General features: G+C 32.8%; 1 protein-coding gene across 1 annotated transcript in view; it reads right to left on the minus strand.

Moving 5' to 3' along the window:
• LOC134726738 (uncharacterized) overlaps positions 1–21,469 on the minus strand; it is a 107,368-nt gene that overhangs the window by 3,221 nt on the left and 82,678 nt on the right. The window contains exons 16-26 of the mRNA XM_063591156.1: positions 20,670–20,905; positions 17,875–18,105; positions 16,745–17,192; positions 15,189–15,334; positions 11,637–11,867; positions 11,119–11,289; positions 7,675–7,835; positions 6,019–6,664; positions 5,211–5,343; positions 4,010–4,263; positions 2,966–3,140 (exon numbers count right to left, since the gene is read on the minus strand). Coding sequence (XP_063447226.1) covers positions 2,966–3,140; positions 4,010–4,263; positions 5,211–5,343; positions 6,019–6,664; positions 7,675–7,835; positions 11,119–11,289; positions 11,637–11,867; positions 15,189–15,334; positions 16,745–17,192; positions 17,875–18,105; positions 20,670–20,905 — 2,832 coding nt within the window. The remainder of the gene's footprint in view (positions 1–2,965; positions 3,141–4,009; positions 4,264–5,210; positions 5,344–6,018; positions 6,665–7,674; positions 7,836–11,118; positions 11,290–11,636; positions 11,868–15,188; positions 15,335–16,744; positions 17,193–17,874; positions 18,106–20,669; positions 20,906–21,469) is intronic.

Genomic DNA, 21,469 nt, shown 5'->3' on the forward strand with positions numbered 1-21,469 from the left:
TATTAAATGTATCAATTTCACTGCAGGATTCAATGATTTATATTAAATGTATCAATTTCACTGCAGGATATGATGATTTATATTAAATGTATCAATTTCACTGCAGGATTCGACGATATATATTAAATGTATCCATTTCACTGCAGGATATGATGATTTATATTAAATGTATCCATTTCACGGCAGGATATGACGATTTATATTAAATGTATCAATTACACTGCAGGATTCGACGATTTATATTAAATGTATCAATTTCACTGCAGGATTCGATGATTTATATTAAATGTATCAATTTCACTGCAGGATTCAACAATTTATATTAAATGTATCAATTTCACTGCAGGATTCGACGATTTATATTAAATGTATCAATTACACTGCAGGATTCGACGATTTATATTAAATGTATCAATATCACTGCAGGATATGATGATTTATATTAAATGTATCAATTACACTGCAGGATTCGACGATTTATATTAAATTTATCAATTTTATGCAGGATTCGATGATTTATATTAAATTTATCAATTTCACTGCAGGATTTGACGATTCATATTAAATGTATCAATTTCACTGCAGGATATGATGATTTATATTAAATTTATCCATTTCACTGCAGGATATGACGATTTATATTAAATGTATCAATTACACTGCAGGATATGATGATTTATATTAAATGTATCAATTACACTGCAGGATATGATGATTTATATTAAATGTATCAATTACACTGCAGGATATGATGATTTATATTAAATGTATCAATTTCACTGCAGGATATGATGATTTATATTAAATGTATCAATTTCACTGCAGGATATGATGATTTATATTAAATGTATCAATTACACTGCAGGATATGATGATTTATATTAAATGTATCAATTTCACTGCAGGATATGATGATTTATATTAAATGTATCAACTTCACTGCAGGATATGATGATTTATACTAAATGTATCAATTTCACTGCAGGATTCGATGATTTATATTAAATGTATCAATTTCACTGCAGGATATGATGATTTTTATTAAATGTATCAATTTCACTGCAGGATATGATGATTTATATGAAATGTATCAATTTCACTGCAGGATTCAACGATTTATATGAAATGTATCAATTTTACTGTACTCAGGATATGATGATTTATATTAAATGTATCAATTTCACTGCAGGATATGATGATTTATATTAAATGTATCAATTTCACTGCAGGATATGATGATTTATATTAAATTTATCAATTTCACTGCAGGATCTGATGATTTATATTAAATTTATCAATTTCACTGCAGGATTCGATGATTTATATTAAATGTATCAATTTTATGCAGGATTCGATGATTTATATTAAATTTATCAATTTCACTGCAGGATATGATGATTTATATTAAATGTATCAATTTCACTGCAGGATATGATGATTTATATTAAATGTATCAATTTTACTGCAGCAAATGCATGAATAACATTTATTGTTACAATTTTACTGCAGCAAATGCATGAATAACATTTATTGTTACAATTTTACTGCAGCAAATGCATGAATAACATTTATTGTATCAATTTTACTGCAGCAAATGCATGAATAACATTTATTGTTACAATTTTACTGCAGCAAATGCATGAATAAAATTTATTGTTACAATTTTACTGCAGCAAATGCATGAATAACATTTGTTGTTACAATTTTACTGCAGCAAATGCATGAATAACATTTGTTGTATCAATTTTACTGCAGCAAATGCATGAATAACATTAAATGTATCAATTTCACTGCAGGATATGATGATTTATATTAAATGTACCAATTTTACTGCAGCAAATGCATGAATAACATTTATTGTTACAATTTTACTGCAGCAAATGCATGAATAAAATTTATTGTTACAATTTTACTGCAGCAAATGCATGAATAACATTTATTGTTACAATTTTACTGCAGCAAATGCATGAATAACATTTGTTGTATCAATTTTACTGCAGCAAATGCATGAATAACATTTATTGTTACAATTTTACTACAGCAAATGCATGAATAACATTTATTGTTACAATTTTACTGCAGCAAATGCATGAATAACATTTATTGTTACAATTTTACTGCAGCAAATGCATGAATAACATTTATTGTTACAATTTTACTGCAGCAAATGCATGAATAACATTTATTGTTACAATTTTACTGAATCAAATGGATATAAATAATTTTACTGAACAAAATGGATAGAAATATAGATTCTACCACTGCATCGAGTGTAATACGATATTTATCCACTCGAGACAGTAAAATTTTCAAATTTAAAACGCGAGGCTTGTCCAAGTGTTTTAAATATTTAATATTTAACTGTCGAGAGTGAATAAATATGGTATTACACAAGATTTGGTGGTGGAATCTGTTTCTCTATTGATTTTCTAATATTATGTAGGCAAGCTGTTCCTTCTTTTCGAATGATCTGCAAAAGTAGTGTTCTTTCTATGTGACGTCATCAGGCATGGTAGCCTTTGTCATGTCGTCACAATAGGAATTTCAGAGGAGAACAAGAAAATTTGACATCAAAATTGGATTTTAACCAATGAAGTACTGAGATCAAATGAACCACCATTGATTAAATTTTTTTATACAATGGGTGCAGAAAGGGATAAATTGAGGAAGAATAAGAGAAATAACATTTATAGTACCAATTATAAGGCATAAATAACATTTAAAGTACCAATTCTACTGAAGCAGATGCATAATAACTTTTCAATAATAATTTTAATTACCAAGAGGCTCCAATTGTGTGTTTCCAGTGTTGTTCATAGTCAAAAGTTTGATAACTATTTCCACTATATTTGTCAAGATGGAGTGTCATGCCATTTTCTGTAACTCGGGAATATTTATCCTAACAAGTGCTTTATATATAATCTTTGCTTAATAATTGGCTTTATAAATTCTATAAACAACTTACTTTCCACAGCTCTGACTTGCCGTAATCTGATTGGTCCTAATCTAAAGTTGACCTGGTCCTGTAGGTATTGTCTGTAGTAGGCTGTCAGGTTGTGTGCGTAGTAAGATTGTTTTGGAAACACAAAGGGCACCAGTGTATCACTCAGCCAGCTGTGAAAATCTGCAGTTGATTTTATCTTTAATCATAAAATCTTGACTTTAGATAAATCATAGAGATGTAAAGTATATGAAAATGAGACAACAAATATTATAAACTGATGAACAAGTCAACAAAAAACACAAAGAAAACAAAAGACTGAGCAGCATGAATCCATCAAAATCTTTGGATAATCTCAGGTGTTCTGAGGGTAAGAAGATCCTGCTCTACTGGTGGTATAGTCATTGTATTGCTTATCATTAGCACAAATTATATGATAAGCCTTTGATCAGCGTCACAAAATGGACTCACAATCAAAAACAGAGGACAGCATTGTATTTTGTTATTTGATTTTGCCATGTGATTATGGACTTTCCGAACTGATTTTCCTCTAAGTTCAGTATTTTTGTGATTTTACTTTTTGCAACTATTGGATTATAATATATATACTCATGATCATCTGAGTCAAAGGTATCGCATAACTTTCAACTAACATTTTGTTTTATCCAATAAGATTAAAATGAAAAACAAATCATACATAATTTTCTTTACAACCTTTTCATCATGTTTAAACACAACTAGAAATATGTTTGGAAGAGATGTTAAAAGATGTCATGACATTTTTATAATGTTTTCAGGTCAGGCAAAATAATAAAAGAAACTGTAAACCAGATGTTAGGTTAAATTTGTAGTAAATAATAATATCTAGTAAATCGACTGTCTTTGACTGTTGAAGGCCGTACAGTGACCTATAGTTTTTAATGTTTGTGTCATTTTGGTCTTTTGTGGATAGTTTTCTCATTGGCAATCATACCACATCTTCTTTTTTATATTTAAAGACATTTTATATGTTTACAATCAGTCATGCTTTGCAGATATTTTATTTACACACCCATTGAGAAATCTTACATTTTCAAATCTGATTGTATCCCATGATGTAATGTCCTTGTTACTGACAACTAATTGTTGTTCAATATGTTGTTTTGAGTAATACCATTGTACATCACGGTTACTGAAGCTGATCAGGTAAAACACAGTAAGAAATACAGCATACAGTATTAACTCTGTAAAGATGTGCTCAGCCTTTAATACTGCCTTTCGCTGTACCTTTAGTTTGGAAACAATCTCTGGATTCAATGGAGAAGACTCTTTCCTAAATGTATCTACAAATAAAGGTTGAAATTTTTGAATCAATAAGACAATACCCACAGAAATATGCAAATGAAGATTAATCGTAACTTTAAAAAAAAAGTTCAAAGCAAAAATTCTGATAGTTAAAAAAACACAAAATTCTCATTGTAACATTGAAAGTGTTGTACACAAAGGCTAAAAATGCCAAGATCTTTAATCAAGCCAATTAAACCTGTTATCAACCCTGAGCCTTGTTAGCTGTGATGATGACAAAACTAACTTGCAGGACATGAAGTGAACAGTATACAGCATTATACATCCAGTAGCTTTTTTTTCATGTCTGGCCATTTATATCTGTCCATGTGGTATTTTTTCTCATTGTCGAAGGCTGTATGGTTGCCTATAAATTCTAACATGCAGTTCATTTGAACTTTGATGGATAGTTGTCTCATTGGCAATCATATCACAACTCCTTATTTTCATAAATGTGTAAACAAAAAGACACACCAGTTTTAAGAATTAGTGTCTGGTTTTGGGCTTCACATCTCATTAAAGTACACCCACATATTTTTTCAATTCATTTGTTAGAAATAATTCTTGAAATTTCATATAAATGTACAATTATTGCTATTTTGTGCATTTTTCCTTTGATCTTTTTTTGTGATAATTTTTTATATCATGCTATTTGCTGGAGATCCAAAATTATCACTAGAAAATAAGGACGCACATGGTGTTGCTAATGAAATTGACATGAAAATGACAACATCGTCATAGGTAAAATAGTGATAAACATATTATCGTTGGTCATCTCAACTTGATTGCTTTACTTGCTTTTGCCGTATGGATTCAAGCGAGAAAATCAATCTCATTGAGATGATCAAGGATAATCTATAATTACATTTGAAAAGGAACACTATTATAGAATGTTTATTGGAATTTTTTTTACTACATGCTTTTATTTTAATGTACTTTTCCATACCAATACAATAAGACACAGGTGAAGTTGCTTTTTTCTTGATTTCTTCTAATAATAATTCCTTGTTGTATACAACATTCTTCTCTGGTTTTGCTCTTCTGGAGATGTAGGCAAAAACTGTAGCTATCACAATTATCTGAAATTAGGGGAAATAGTTTTTATATAAGTTATCACAGAAGGATTAACATTCAATTCTGGAGATCATATTATAGTATTATAAGGATGAGACTTTAAATCAGATTTAACAACATAATCGTAATGATTACCGGGTATGTTTTTCATGCTGTGGCCTTTTTTACTTATAACTATACAGTATGGGTTTGCTCATTGCTGACTCAGTATGAAGACCTCCAGTTGTTTAAATCTAAGCCATTTGCTCTCATTTTAATAGTTGTATCAGTAAACCACATCTCCTAATTTTCATAATGATTCTCACAGACCAGTTGAAGTCATCATTCAAAAAATTATTATTTAATAACCACCATGCAAGGTTAAAACATTACAATCTATGTTATTCATAGGGTTTGATAACATCATAATGATGACTGATGTAGGTTTATCCTACCTTCCAAGATAGAATAACACTTTCATGAAGGACCCAACTAGTAACTGTAGATTCCTTGTTATTAATGGGATACCATTTTTTTGTAGATTTCAAGGTTAAAGGTGAACCAAGTGCAAATTGTGTAGGCTTGTATATATGCAAACTTTGACAAAACCTAAAATAAATGACAAAACCTAAAATAAAAAATCCACAAAAAATCATTTATTTTTAAAATAAATTTACATCTGAGATTCAATGAGTACCTACCTTTAATGGATCCATCACAAACATAGATTCAAAGAATGAGAGGAAAAAACACAGAAGCCACTCTTCTGACTTAGTCTTGCCCCATTCCATACTATACAATATAACAAAGAATCCAGATAGGACTACAGCAGATACAACTAAAGCCCAGGCTATGATCTGACATCCCCATGGTAATGTACGTTCATGTCCACCATTAACTATTGTCAATCTCTCCATGTCTGATATGGCTGTGTCTTTCCTCAAGTGACAAGATTTTCTGAATAAATATGTTATCATCAACATCACTGGAATTGTTAAAAACAAACTGATGAAGGATATATAAATCCCTGCTAAACTGAAGTTGAGAGGTCCTAATGACACCTGGCTGGACTTTGTACCCTGACCATAAAACATAGCATTAGATATCATGGTAAGGAACAGAAGTGTCAGACAGCAAGCTAATCTTTGTAGTCGAGAGAAATTACTTGGTTCTGGGCGAAGTCCAACTGACAACCAAAGATGGCTGTCAGTTGTATTTTCCCTTGTCTGCTCGTTGAAAAGAAAAGAAAACTGTTTTGTCTCTTTTGTATCCACCACAGGGATGATACTCTGTATTTTACCATCGTCATGGTCCAATGACAGCCACTCGTTACACAGGAACAGGTATCTACAATGAAATAATCATATAATCATAGTCTCTTCACATATATGTCTGTTTATTCAAACTCAGGGTCAGCATTTTATTTCAATTTACTATCAACACATGTTATGCATATGGGTCAATATGCACAATATATTTCCAGGTAATGGTGACGTTTTCTTCTGTAGCACAGTCCATATGGTTAACTTGGATATAAATGATGGCTCCTTTCTAAGCTGCGACATTTTCACAAATGTGGTTAAATTTTCAGGGTATGAAGTGACATTCATTTTTCCATAAATTAGCATATCGCAAAAATCCATTTGTGGTAAAAAAAAACTTTTTTCACACAATAAGTTCTTTGAAAATTCAATACTTTGAATACATTTAACAACTCCCTAGTTTTGACATATTTATTCTATGGTCCTCTACTTTCCAAATCAACACAGATGGTTAAGCTTAGACACTTGTTAAAATTAGAAACATGTCCAAAATCACTTTACGCACAGCTTTTAAGTTGCTCAATCTAAGGTGCATTAGGAATTTTGAACCATATATGGCCTAATCACAAACTTACATTGAAACAGACAAGGCCTATGGGTAAGTCTTGTTACAATTTCTTTTAAAAAAAGGGAGACAAACCACATTTGGAATATCCAAAAACTTATCTCACAACACCACACTTTAATTTTTACTGTTGTCAGGACAACAATTATTCTTTTATGATTTGCATATACGGGAATAATTTGACTAGAAGGCGTCCGGTTTTGGCTCCTGATGTTGTTTATTCTTCAATAGATGATGTTGATGGAATTACATTTTGCAATTTCAATTCAGTGACAAAAATATGCAATTCACATGTGATAGAGGTCATGAGTTGTCTCCCATTTAAAAAGAATTATAAGGATTACACATCTTTTCAAAGGAATTTATTAGTGTATAAACTGGACCAAGTCACTTTATTTGTTTGTGAGTGAATTTGTACACCAATATATTCCTATAAAATAATCTAATAACGTCTTCTGTTTTATCATTACCTTTCCTCTGTCTGTACATCTTCTAGCAGGACTTTATTAAGGTACCATGACGCAGCACCACCTTTACCAGAATTATCATGCCATATTTGTAAGAATGCAGGATTGTGTATTTGTTGGGCAACACTCATTACAAATCTCCTAGTACTGCCTATCCCAAATCCCTGTAAATATATGTTGACTTTCAAATACTCAACACTCAAATTTGAGTAAGATATGTGATGTAAACTCCATGGAGAGGAAGTTAACCTAACAATACAAGATAATCAACAGCACATGGTACAACTTATAGTGCAGATTGAAATTGTTGCAAGAATTAAGTGAGGTATTTCAAAGGCATTTCATCTTTTGTTTACAAATTCCATCGAATCAATCAAGGCAAATTCCATTAACTGGAGGGCAAAAAACCTGAAAATTATTTTAAGTACTGTGGAACTATTTATTTTTGTGGGTACCAATTTTAGCGGATTCAGGAAAACTAACATTTTCGCGGATATTTGAGTTCGTTGTTTTATAAGTCTGCATACATTTCTTCAGAAAACTGTAATTTGTTGAACATTAAAATTTGTGTTCCTCTACCCATGAAATTAAGGAAATGGGTATCCAATGGTTAATGATTCCACAGTAGCTTCTTTTCATAAAAACAAAGTTTAAAGTAAAGTTTGGAGGAAAACAATCCAGGAATACTTGAGTAAGTGTGCTATTTGTGAAAATTACAGTTAGAGTTCTGTTCCTTTGGAATGAAAAGTTCAAAAATTAAAATAATCTAAAGGGGCTTTCTCTGGTCCATTCTAATGCAGTGTTTAACCCTATTATATCCTACAAATTACCTTATTTTTTCCATAACTGGGTATAACCCTATTATATCCTACAAATTACCTTATTTTGTCCATGACTGGGTATTAACCCTATTATATCTTACAAATTACCTTATTTTGTCCATAACTTGGTATAACCCTATTATATCCTACAAATTACCTTATTTTGTCCATAACTGGGTATTAACCCTATTATATCCTACAAACCAGATGCTCCGCAGGGCACAGCTTTATACGACCGCAGAGGTTGAACCCTGAACAGTTTGGGCAAGTATGGACACAACATTCAAGCTGAATCCAGCTCTAAATTTGGATTGTGATTAAATAGTTGACACAGCATAGGTTTCTGACACAGAATGAATGTGTTCTAATGAACTTAAAATTTTTGTTTTCTCTTTGAGCAATTCACTATGCTGTTGAATAATAATCCTCTCAAAAAAATGTTTGAAGAAATTTTCTTTTTATTTATGAAATTTCAAATGAGAAATATTGACCCCCCCCAAACCCCAACCCAATTTTTTTTCACATCCCCCTTTCCCTTATTCCAAAACTGATCTCAATTCAAATTTCTAATGGAGTTTGCAACAATAACTACTCATTTAAATACATCATAAAATATTAAGATGTAAAAAAAGTGCTTGTTATCACTGAATGGTAAAGATTGTTTTAATTTATCAGTTGGTAGTAAAAAGTGAATATACATTGTATATTGTATATAACAAAGATTTGAGTTGATTCTGGACAAAGAAAGATAACTCCAATTAAAAAAATTCTTGCTATTGCACAATATTGTGCAATTAAATATTTCTTGCTTACTATTCTGGACAAAGAAAGATAACTCTAGTTAAAAAAAAAATTTGCAATTGCACAATATTGTGCAATTAGATATTTCTTGCTATTGCGCAATACTGTGCAATTGAAAAGACTTGCTATTGAACAATTGAAGATTTCTTGCTATTGCCCAATACTGTGTAATGGAAAATTTCCTGCTATTGCACAATACTTAATATAATAATTTTAGATCCTGGACCAACATGAAAACTGGGCCTATAATCAAAAATCTAAGTACATGTTTGGATTCAGCATATCAAAGAACCCCAATAATTTAATTTTTGTTAAAATCAAACGTAGTTTAATTTTGGACCTGTTGGACTTTAATGTAGACCAATTTGAAAACAGGACCAAAAATTAAGAATCTACATACACAGTTAGATTTGGCATATCAAAGAACCCCATTTATTCAATTTTTGATGAAATCAAACAAAGTTTGATTTTGGACCCGGATTTGGACCAACTTGAAAACTGGGCAAATAATCAAAAATCTAAGTACATTTTTAGATTCAGCATTTCAAAGAACCCTAAGGATTCAATTTTGGTCAAAATCAAACTAAGTTTAATTTTGGACCCTTTGGACCTTAATGTAGACCAATTTGAAAACGGGACCAACAATTAAGAATCTACATAAACAGTTAGATTCGGCATATCAAAGAACCCCAATTATTCAATTTTTGATGAAATCAAACAATGTTTAATTTTGGACCCTTTGGGCCCCTTATTCCTAAACTGTTAGGACCAAAACTCCCAAAATCATTACCAACCTTCCTTTTATGGTCATAAACCTTGTATGTAAATTTCATAGATTTCTATTTACTTATACTAAAGTTATGGTGTGAAAACCAAGAAAAATGCTTATTTGGACCCTTTTTTGGCCCCCAATTCCTAAACTGTTAGATCCAAAATCTTCCAAAATCAATCCCAACCTTCCTTTTGTAATTATAAACCTTGTGTCTAAATTTTATAGATTTCTATTTACTTTTACTAAAGTTACTGTGCGAAAACAAGAAAATGCTTACTTTTTTGGTATTAACCCTATTATATCCTACAAATTACCTTATTTTGTCCATATAACTTGGTATAACCCTATTATATCTTACATATTACCTTATTTTGTCCATAACTTGGTATAACCCTATTATATCCTACATATTACCTTATTTTGTCCATAACTTGGTATAACCCTATTATATCCTACAAATTACCTTATTTTGTCCATAACTTGGTATAACCCTATTATATCCTACAAATTACCTTATTTTGTCCATAACTTGGTATAACCCTATTATATCTTACAAATTACCTTATTTTGTCCATAACTTGGTATAACCCTATTATATCCTACAAATTACCTTATTTTGTCCATAACTTGGTATAACCCAATTATATCCTACAAATTACCTTATTTTGTCCATATAACTTGGTATAACCCTATTATATCTTACATATTACCTTATTTTGTCCATAACTTGGTATAACCCTATTATATCCTACATATTACCTTATTTTGTCCATAACTTGGTATAACCCTATTATATCTTACAAATTACCTTATTTTGTCCATAACTTGGTATAACCCTATTATATCCTACAAATTACCTTATTTTGTCCATAACTGGGTATAACCCAATTATATCCTACAAATTACCTTATTTTGTCCATAACTTGGTATAACCCTATTATATCCTACAAATTACCTTATTTTGTCCATAACTTGGTATAACCCTATTATATCCTACATATTACCTTATTTTGTCCATAACTTGGTATAACCCAATTATATCCTACAAATTACCTTATTTTGTCCATCATCTAGATATTTGACCTCTGTTGTTTTTTTCTCCCCAGAAATCACAAATCTGACATTAGATTTAGTCCCTGCATTTCTATTCAGTCCTGTGTATACCGTTACCATATATAGATATTCATCTGTGGGAGCATTGTCAACTAAATAGGAAATGGCCCACTACAAGAGAAACAATGAAAATGCAAAATTATGTAATACTGTGTACTTGATGAGCTCCTGAAGGGCTATTGTTAATTAACAAGCAGATTTTTCATATTTCTTTTACTTGTCATATCACATTAGGTACTATGAATTCAGAAATTATTGTATGCATTTGTTAATTTTCAATTTAAAGACCACAGTCTCTAGACAGTTAGGTCAGATCTCCCATTTTTAGAAAAACCAATCTCCTTTAATCACTCATGCCTACAGTTAATCAGGAATAGGAACAGCACTATGTTACTAACATTTATTTCCTTTTGAAATCGTTTTTTATGAAAGTATAGTTAAACCCTTGAGTACTGTACCTTTTCTGGATCTCTTTTGTCCTGTCTGACAGCCCAGATAGATATAAGAAGAAACAGGACTATGATACTGATTACAGTGAACAATACAGCTGAGTTACTGATGTCAAACTTAGAGAACACGGAACCAAAGTCAATGGTGTTTGGTGGCACGTAGAACGTTGTGGCAAAGTTATTCCCTGGTGGATTACTACATAAACAGACAGTCTCATTTACTGTTGACTCCAGTGAGGGCTGAAATTACAAACAGAATAAAATATAATATATTGTATTCACAAATTCCATTTAGTTAAAACTTGAAATATAATCATGCAAGCATACTATATGAAATCCCAATATGAAGGATATTTCAGAATCCATAATTTTATCTTTTAATTTTCTTCTGTGGGAGTAAATATTTAATAGATGTTCAAAAGGAATACTTACCTATTCATCTTTTTTTTTAATCAACGTTTTGTATACACATGGAAAAAAGTATTGCAACACCTTGATTTTTCAAACCTCGGAAAATTAACTTCTTTTTTCCGATAGAATATTATTAAACATTTGTATAATGATATTGGTTTATTGTTAATGATAACTTTGGCATTAAAACGAAATAAAAAAATGTATGAATTTTTTTTAATAACAGCAATTTTGATTACAAATGAAGTCATTTTTGTACATAAAAAGGCATTTTACAACTTTTACTGTAATTGAATATAACAATGTCAGACATTTCAAAATAAATATTAAAGCGATAGTTTACATCATGTTGAACTTTATAGGACAAAAAATCAGTACTTGGTGTAACATCCATTCCCACGAATAACTGCCTCTAAATGTCTTCTCATGCCTGCTGCAAATCGACGACTTAGTTCTTGGGGTAACTGCAACCATTCCTGGTAAAGTGCATTGTTTAATTCATCAAGTGTCTGAACTGGGGTGTCCTTTCGCGCAGTTTTTCGTCCAATAATGTCCCATACATGCTTGATAGGGTTAAGATCTGGCCATGAAGGCATAAAACTTTGCTCAGTGCTAGGAGCACAAAAATCATGTCGAAACATGAAATCCAGCAATTTGATTGGTTGATTTTCGAGTCTGAGTACAAAAATCATGCTGGAAAGTTTTATGACCGTGAGGCCTGGGCTACAAGCAGGCTAAGGAACAGTTGTTATTGCTTCTCCACGCAGATAATCGATAACAGCACGGGACTGATGTGATCTAGCATTATCATCCATAAAAACTGGTCTTGAATTCAGAGGATGATTATCAAAGTGAGGCACCACACGTGCGGGAAGAATTTCTCTTTGATATTTTTGGCCAGTCAGGTTTAAAGAGCTAACTTACAGTCATGTGAAACACATCCCCATTTTCCGTATCTGATGTTAAAGGGGGTCTGCCTGATCTTGCTAGGTCTTTAACATCATTTGTTGCTTGTTTTTTATTCACTATACGACTAATTGTGGAATGGTGATGACCAACATTACTTTCAATTTGTCGAAACAAAATACCTGCTGCTTGCAGGCCAATAATTTGCCATCTTAATGCAGTTGAGGGCTGAGGAGGACCCATTGTTTTAATCATGTAACTTTACAAACTTGGTAATTTAAAGTGTTGAAATCAGTGGGGATAGAAACACCTGTTTTATTGTTTTCGGGTACAGTACCTGCACCTGTGAATTATAACTTATCGAGTCCACCTTTTTTTTTTATTAAACTCCGTTGAGATTTAAATAATGATAAATCAGTTCTATTTCAATAAATAATATCACAAAGCAATAAGGGATGTTTTATAAATTTGCTTTTCTTTTTGGTGGTGTAATACTTTTTTCTATGTGTATATATAGATTTTTTTCAAACCCAATTAGTTGATTTTCTCTTTCTTTATAAAATGGTTGATCTGTATCCAACTTACTTAACAGGGTGTTCTTTTATATTTGTCTTATCTCTACCTACCTGACAAGATGTTTTCTCCCATTGCTGTGCCACATAGTCCCACAAACGACACCCTGTTATAAGTTATCTCTACCTACCTGACAAGATGTTTTCTCCCATTGTTGTGCAACATTGTCCCACACACGACACCCTGTTATAAGTTATCTCTACCTACCTGACAAGATGTTTTCTCCCATTGCTGTGCCACATTGTCCCACACACGACACCCTGTTATAAGTTATCTCTACCTACCTGACAAGATGTTTTCTCCCATTGTTGTGCAACATTGTCCCACACACGACACCCTGTTATAAGTTATCTCTACCTACCTGACAAGATGTTTTCTCCCATTGTTGTGCAACATTGTCCCACACACGACACCCTGTTATAAGTTATCTCTACCTACCTGACAAGATGTTTTCTCCCATTGTTGTGCAACATTGTCCCACACACGACACTCTGTTATAAGTTATCTCTACCTACCTGACAAGATGTTTTCTCCCATTGTTGTGCCACTTCATCCCACACACGACACCCTGTTATAAGTTATCTCTACCTACCTGACAAGATGTTTTCTCCCATTGCTGTGCCACATCATCCCACACACGACACCCTGTTATAAGTTATCTCTACCTACCTGACAAGATGTTTTATCCCATTGTTGTGCCACTTCATCCCACACACAACACCCTGTTATAAGTTATCTCTACCTACCTGACAAGATGTTTTCTCCCATTGCTGTGCCACATCGTCCCACACACGACACCCTGTTATAAGTTATATCTACCTACCTGACAAGATGTTTTCTCCCATTGCTGTGCCACATTGTCCCACACACGACACCCTGTTATAAGTTATCTCTACCTACCTGACAAGATGTTTTCTCCCATTGCTGTGCCACATAGTCCCACACAACGACACCCTGTTATAAGTTATCTCTATCTACCTGACAAGATGTTTTCTCCCATTGCTGTGCCACATCGTCCCACACACGACACCCTGTTATAAATAATCTCTTCCTACCTGACAAGATGTTTTCTCCCATTGCTGTGCCACATCCTCCCACACACGACACCCTGTTATAAGTTATCTCTACCTACCTGACAAGATGTTTTCTCCCATTGTTGTGCCACTTCATCCCACACACGACACCCTGTTATAAATAATCTCTACCTACCTGACAAGATGTTTTCTCCCATTGCTGTGCCACATAGTCCCACACACGACACCCTGTTATAAGTTATCTCTACCTACCTGACAAGATGTTTTCTCCCATTGTTGTGCCACTTCATCCCACACACGACACCCTGTTATAAATAATCTCTACCTACCTGACAAGATGTTTTCTCCCATTGCTGTGCCACATCATCCCACACCCGACACCCTGTTATAAGTAATCTCTACCTACCTGACAAGATGTTTTCTCCCATTGCTGTGCCACTTCATCCCACACACGACACCCTGTTATAAGTTATCTCTACCTACCTGACAAGATGTTTTCTCCCATTGCTGTGCCACATCATCCCACACACGACACCCTGTTATAAATTATCTCTACCTACCTAACAAGATGTTTTCTCCCATTGCTGTGCCACATCGTCCCACACACGACACCCTGTTATAAGTTATCTCTACCTACCTGACAAGATGTTTTCTCCCATTGCTGTGCCACTTCATCCCACACACGACACCCTGTAGTAGTAGCCAAGACAGAATATTCTATAACAGTAGTATTTTGCACCAGGGCTGCCCTTCTCTTTCTGGATGTTGCAGTAGAATTATTGTCTAAAAATAGAATGAAAGGGGAAAACCTTAATCAAATGACTTGTGTTGTGGTGTATTTAATCATTATTTTTAAAAATATACAAGTTAAGGAACAATATGAAATATCACGGTTTTCTATTTTGTATGTCAGATTCATGTTTTTACATCAGATGGGGCTTTGGTGGCACAGTGGTATAAGTAGTCTAACAATTGTATCACTCGCCAGTCATCACTGAGGTTGTGAGTTCGAATCATGCATGGGGCAGGTGCACTTAACTCCAACCTTAATTGACTAGGATTGTCAGTTTTCCTACGAAAGTAGTTTTCTCCAGGCACTCCAGCTTTCTCCACCAATAAAAACTGACCACCATGAAAAATCACAATAGTGTAGAAATTGATATTTAACACCATACATGATCTACAATCTATGATATAAATATAGATTCTTACATTGATACCAGTGGATTATCGGATTTATCCAATCGAGATAGTTAAATTATCAATTTTAAAGTCCGAGCCGCCTCGGCGAGGACTTTAAAATTTATAATTTAACTATCGAGATTGGATAAATCTGATAATCCACGAGTAACTATGTAAGAATCTGTTTCTCTAATGATTAAAAAGACATTTTCTTTTTTTGTTAACCGAAAATCCGCTTCGAGTGCCTTTCACATTGCACGAAGTTGTCAATTTCATTAACACCTGTTATCGTATTTTGACTTTCAGTTAGCTAAAAAGGTCTTGTTTCATAAAAAGGGAGAAGGTTTGGGCCCATTAAAACGTTTAATCCCGCTGCAAATGTTTGCACCTGTCCTAAGTCAGGAATCTGATGTACAGTAGTTGTCGTTTGTTTATGTAATATATACGTGTTTCTCATTTCTCGTTTTGTTTATATAGATTAGACCGTTGGTTTTCCCGTTTGAATGGTTTTACACTAGTAATTTTGGGGCCCTTTATAGCTTGTTGTTCGGTGTGAGCCAAGGCTCCTTGTTGAAGGCCGTACTTTAACCTATAATGGTTTAATTTTTAAATTGTTATTTGGATGGAGAGTTGTCTCATTGGCACTCACACCACATCTTCCTATATCTATTGACCCTCAAAATCATCCAATGATCTTTTGAGATCACCAGCAACCACACAGTTGATTAAATTTTTTTATACAATGGGTTCGGAAAGGGATAAATTTCCATAGAGTTAGAGAAAACATAATATATCACTGTCTTATCAATTTGCATTTCATTGAAAGATTTTCAAAACAGTAACATTTTGTTAAGCTATATATAGATATAAGTCCAAACTTTGACTGTTGTAAAGCCATACATCAGTCCTAAACCTATGCCCAGGTTCACCACTAACTCTAAAAATTATCAATCCACCTCCAAATTTCCATGAATTATCTGATACTGAACCTCCCTTCATTAAGTGACAAACCTGATGTTATAAATATCCCGATATAAATTAGAGCTGCCTCATTGTATAATCCTCCACTAATTACCACACTAAATGATTCAGTAGATGTCCAATGTCCAGAGTCCACCGTCTTCTTTAAATCATAAACCGTCTCTGAAGGAGGAACATCTTTCTGTATATAAACAATATGTTGGAGAGAACTTTCTGCATTATCTATACCCACTATGATACTGTCCTCAGCGTTCCTCCAATACATCTTATACATGATCTCCTGACTAAAATCTCCATCAGAGGGGATGGCTATCTGGACAGTCAGACTATTAGATGACACAACAGAATTTTGGAACTTGATTTTAGAAGGTACGACCATGTTTTCACCATTGCCTATTGACACAGAGACGGTCTTAGAAGAAATAAATTTAGACTCTGTTTTATCCCAGGAAAATGGATTGTTCTCAAATACTGTGATCTGTAATAGATGTTATCTTATTTAACATTTTCACCAGTTCAATAAAGGAGGGGAAAATATACTACCAGTATCTCATGGAACACTTCTACTGTTTTTATACATTTAACAGACTACTAATGTTACTATAATAGTGTGACATGTAAACAAATAAACTCATCATTAATGATTATCCTTCGAAAAAGTATTGTTTTTAAACTATTACAAGACACAATTTAAAAGTAAAATGTTGGCAATATAAGTAAGTGTCAACCTGCTGATGTTTATCAGTTTTTCCTCTAAAAATATTCAATTTCCTAAATGAAAAAAAGACACAAGAATTAAAAATGGGAGACAACTTTCAGTCAATTAATGACTTTTGAACAGCAAATGTATTGATGATAAACTATGCAGTGCACAACAATATTGAAAGAATAACTTTATGAATAGTATGATATTTCTGCTTTTTTTTGCCTTCATTTCTGTCATTTTTCTTTTGTGAACATAAAAGTTAGTTTTATATTTTACTAAGAAACCAATCTTTCCGGCTTGAGATTTGACACACAATCATCTATAATTGTAAATCAACATTTGGATTAAATTGTAAAAGGAACTCAAGCCTTAATTTAGACAGATTATCATATTGTCAAACTTTGTTTGAGAGGATTATAAAATCAAATCTTGACAATAGTGTATTTGAACAAACCTGAACTTTCTGTTCCTCAGTAATATCTACACTAGATGTAGTGAATTCTAGGTTGACTGAGTCCTGAGAAATCCCATCCTTCAGTATATCTGGAATAGTCTTGTTATCCATACTGGTACTAATTCCTTCTTTCTTCACATAGACTGGTAACTGTTTCCTGTGATTCAACATTTCTAATATAGTCCCTAGGGACATTAAAGATTGGAATATTCCTGGGGTCTCATTTTGTACCTACAAAATAACATTTCTAATATAGTCCCTAGGGATGTTAAAGTTTGGAATATTCCTGGGGTCTCATTTTGTACCTACAAAATAACATTTCTAATATAGTCCCTAGGGATGCCAAGGATTGGAATATTCCTGGGGTCTCATTTTGTACCTACAAAATAACATTTCTAATATAGTCCCTAGTGACGCCAAGGATTGGAATATTCCTGGGGTCTCATTTTGTACCTACAAAATAACATTTCTAATATAGTCCCTAGTGATGCCAAGGATTGGAATATTCCTAGGGTCTCATTTTGTACCTACAAAATAACATTTCTAATATAGTCCCTAGGGATGTTAAAGATTGGAATATTCCTGGGGTCTCATTTTGTACCTACAAAATAACATTTCTAATATAGTCCCCAGGGATGTCAAGGATTGGAATATTCCTGGGGTCTCATTTTGTACCTACAAAATAACATTTCTAATATAGTCCCTAGGGACGTTAAAGATTGGAATATTCCTGGGGTCTCATTTTGTACCTACAAAATAACATTTCTAATATAGTCCCCAGAGATGTTAAAGATTGGAATATTCCTGGGGTCTCACTTTTTACCTACAAATACCATTTCTAACATAGTCCCCAGAGATGTTAAAGATTGGAATATTCCTGGGGTCTCATTTTGTACCTACAAAATAACATTTCTAATATAGACCCTAGGGATGACAGTGATTGGAATATTCCTGGGTCTCATTTTGTACCTACAAATAACACTTCTAATATAGTCCCTAGGGATGCCAAGGATTGGAATATTCCTGGGGTCTCATTTTGTACCTACAAAAACATTTCTTATATACTAGTAGTCCCCAGTGATGTTAAAGATTGGAATATTCCTGGGGTCCCACTTTTTACCTACAAATACCATTTTTTATATAGTCCCCAGTGATGTTAAAGATTGGAATATTCCTGGGGTCTCATTTTGTACCTACAAAAAACATTTCTTATATACTAGTAGTCCCCAGTGATGTTAAAGATTGAAATATTCCTGGGGTCTCACTTTTAACCTACAAATACCATTTCTAATATAGTCCCCAGTGATGTTAAAGATTGGAATATTCCTGGGGTCTCACTTTATACATACAAATACCATTTCTAATATAGTCCCCAGAGATGTTAAAGATTGGAATATTCCTGGGGTCTCACTTTTTACCTACAAATACCATTTCTAATATAGTCCCCAGAGATGTTAAAGATTGGAATATTCCTGGGGTCTCACTTTTTACCTACAAATACCATTTCTAATATAGTCCCCAGAGATGTTAAAGATTGGAATATTCCTGGGGTCTCATTTTGTACCTACAAAAAACATTTCTTATATTCTAGTAGTCCCCAGTGATGTTAAAGATTGGAATATTCCTGGGGTCTCACTTTTTACCTACAAATACCATTTCTAATATAGTCCCCAGTGATATTAAATATTGGAATATTCCTGGGGTCTCACTTTTTACGTACAAATACCATTTCTAATATAGTCCCCAGAGATGTTAAAGATTGGAATATTCCTGGGGTCTCACTTTTTACCTACAAATACCATTTCTAATATAGTCCCCAGAGATGTTAAAGATTGGAATATTCCTGGGGTCTCACTTTTTACCTACAAATACCATTTCTAATATAGTCCCCAGAGATGTTAAAGATTGGAATATTCCTAGGGTCTCACTTTTTACCTACAAATACCATTTCTAATATAGTCCCCAGAGATGTTAAAGATTGGAATATTCCTGGGGTCTCACTTTTTACCTACAAATACCATTTCTAATATAGTCCCCAGTGATGTTAAAGATTGGAATATTCCCAGGGTCTCATTTTGTATCTACAAATATTTTTTTTCTTCAGTTTTTGAAACATAAGCAAATAATTACAAAGTAATCATTGATTGATCAAACAGCTCCTAACATGTCTAGGTAAAAATATATTTTAATTTAATTTGAGTTTGAGCCTTCCTAAAAAAACTTTACTCCAGAAAAGTGATTTGAACACACCCAATCTATCAAGCATTATTTTCAATTAAAATAATTTTTTTATGGCTAAATATATTATTTTACTGCAATTTTTTTGTAACAATAGTTTTCATTGGACATTGACAAATATTTTGAGGGGTTAGATTCCACGTTCTACCAGCCCATTACTAAGAAAGTCATCATTTTAAACTCCAATTTGTTTGGGGTATGCAATTTCTAAAATATTTTAGCCAAAATATTTATTAAATGACATTTTTTATAATATGGAGATAACTGTATTGTATTTTAAGCTTGGCCTTTGTAAAACTTGATTTTACTGTCGCAAATATCTGTTTACCTATCTCTGTTCCGCATAGCTAGGTAAACTCAATATGCGACAGTAAAATTTACGTTTTACGAAGGCCAAGCTTAAAGTACATTACAGTTATTTCCTAATTTGTTATCTATTTGGCAGTTATATCTTACTTTAATAAAAAGATCAAAGGTTTTTCTTATACAAATATTTGTATTGCTAATCAAACATAATAGTGACAGTTGTCATTGAAACCAATAACCTTACAACTTACATCATGACTTTTATCCTCTAATTTAAGTTGTTTTTTCAGAGCTATTTGTGTTGCTATGTAGGCTCTCTCCATTGTTGTCATGTCAACCAGATCTGTCCCATTAGTTTCGTTTTTAGCAAACTGTTGTTTAAAGGAGAGATCATGTTGTAGAGTATATATATCTATGGACGATGGAACGTCTGCTGACAAGTCTGGTAAGATTCCATTTAAAGCATTACTTAATACTCTTACTATTCCTGAAACATAGGAGGACATTATATATATATATATATCTATTGACGATGGGACGTCTGCTGACAAGTCTGGTAAGATTCCATTTAAAGCATTACTTAATACTCTTACTATTCCTGAAACATAGGAGGACATTATATATATATATATATATATCTATGGACGATGGAACGTCTGCTGACAAGTCTGGTAAGATTCCATTTAAAGCATTACTTAATACTCTTACTATTCCTGAAACATAGGAGGACATTATATATATATATATATCTATTGACGATGGGACGTCTGCTGACAAGTCTGGTAAGATTCCATTTAAAGCATTACTTAATACTCTTACTATTCCTGAAACATAGGAGGACATTATATATATATATATATATATCTATGGACGATGGAACGTCTGCTGACAAGTCTGGTAAGATTCCATTTAAAGCATTACTTAATACTCTTACTATTCCTGAAACATAGAAGGACATTATATATATATATATATATCTATGGACGATGGAACGTCTGCTGACAAGTCTGGTAAGATCCCATTTAAAGCATTACTTAATACTCTTATTATT

The sequence above is a fragment of the Mytilus trossulus genome, chromosome 7 (assembly GCF_036588685.1).
Source record: "Mytilus trossulus isolate FHL-02 chromosome 7, PNRI_Mtr1.1.1.hap1, whole genome shotgun sequence".
Lineage (NCBI taxonomy): Eukaryota > Metazoa > Mollusca > Bivalvia > Mytilida > Mytilidae > Mytilus > Mytilus trossulus.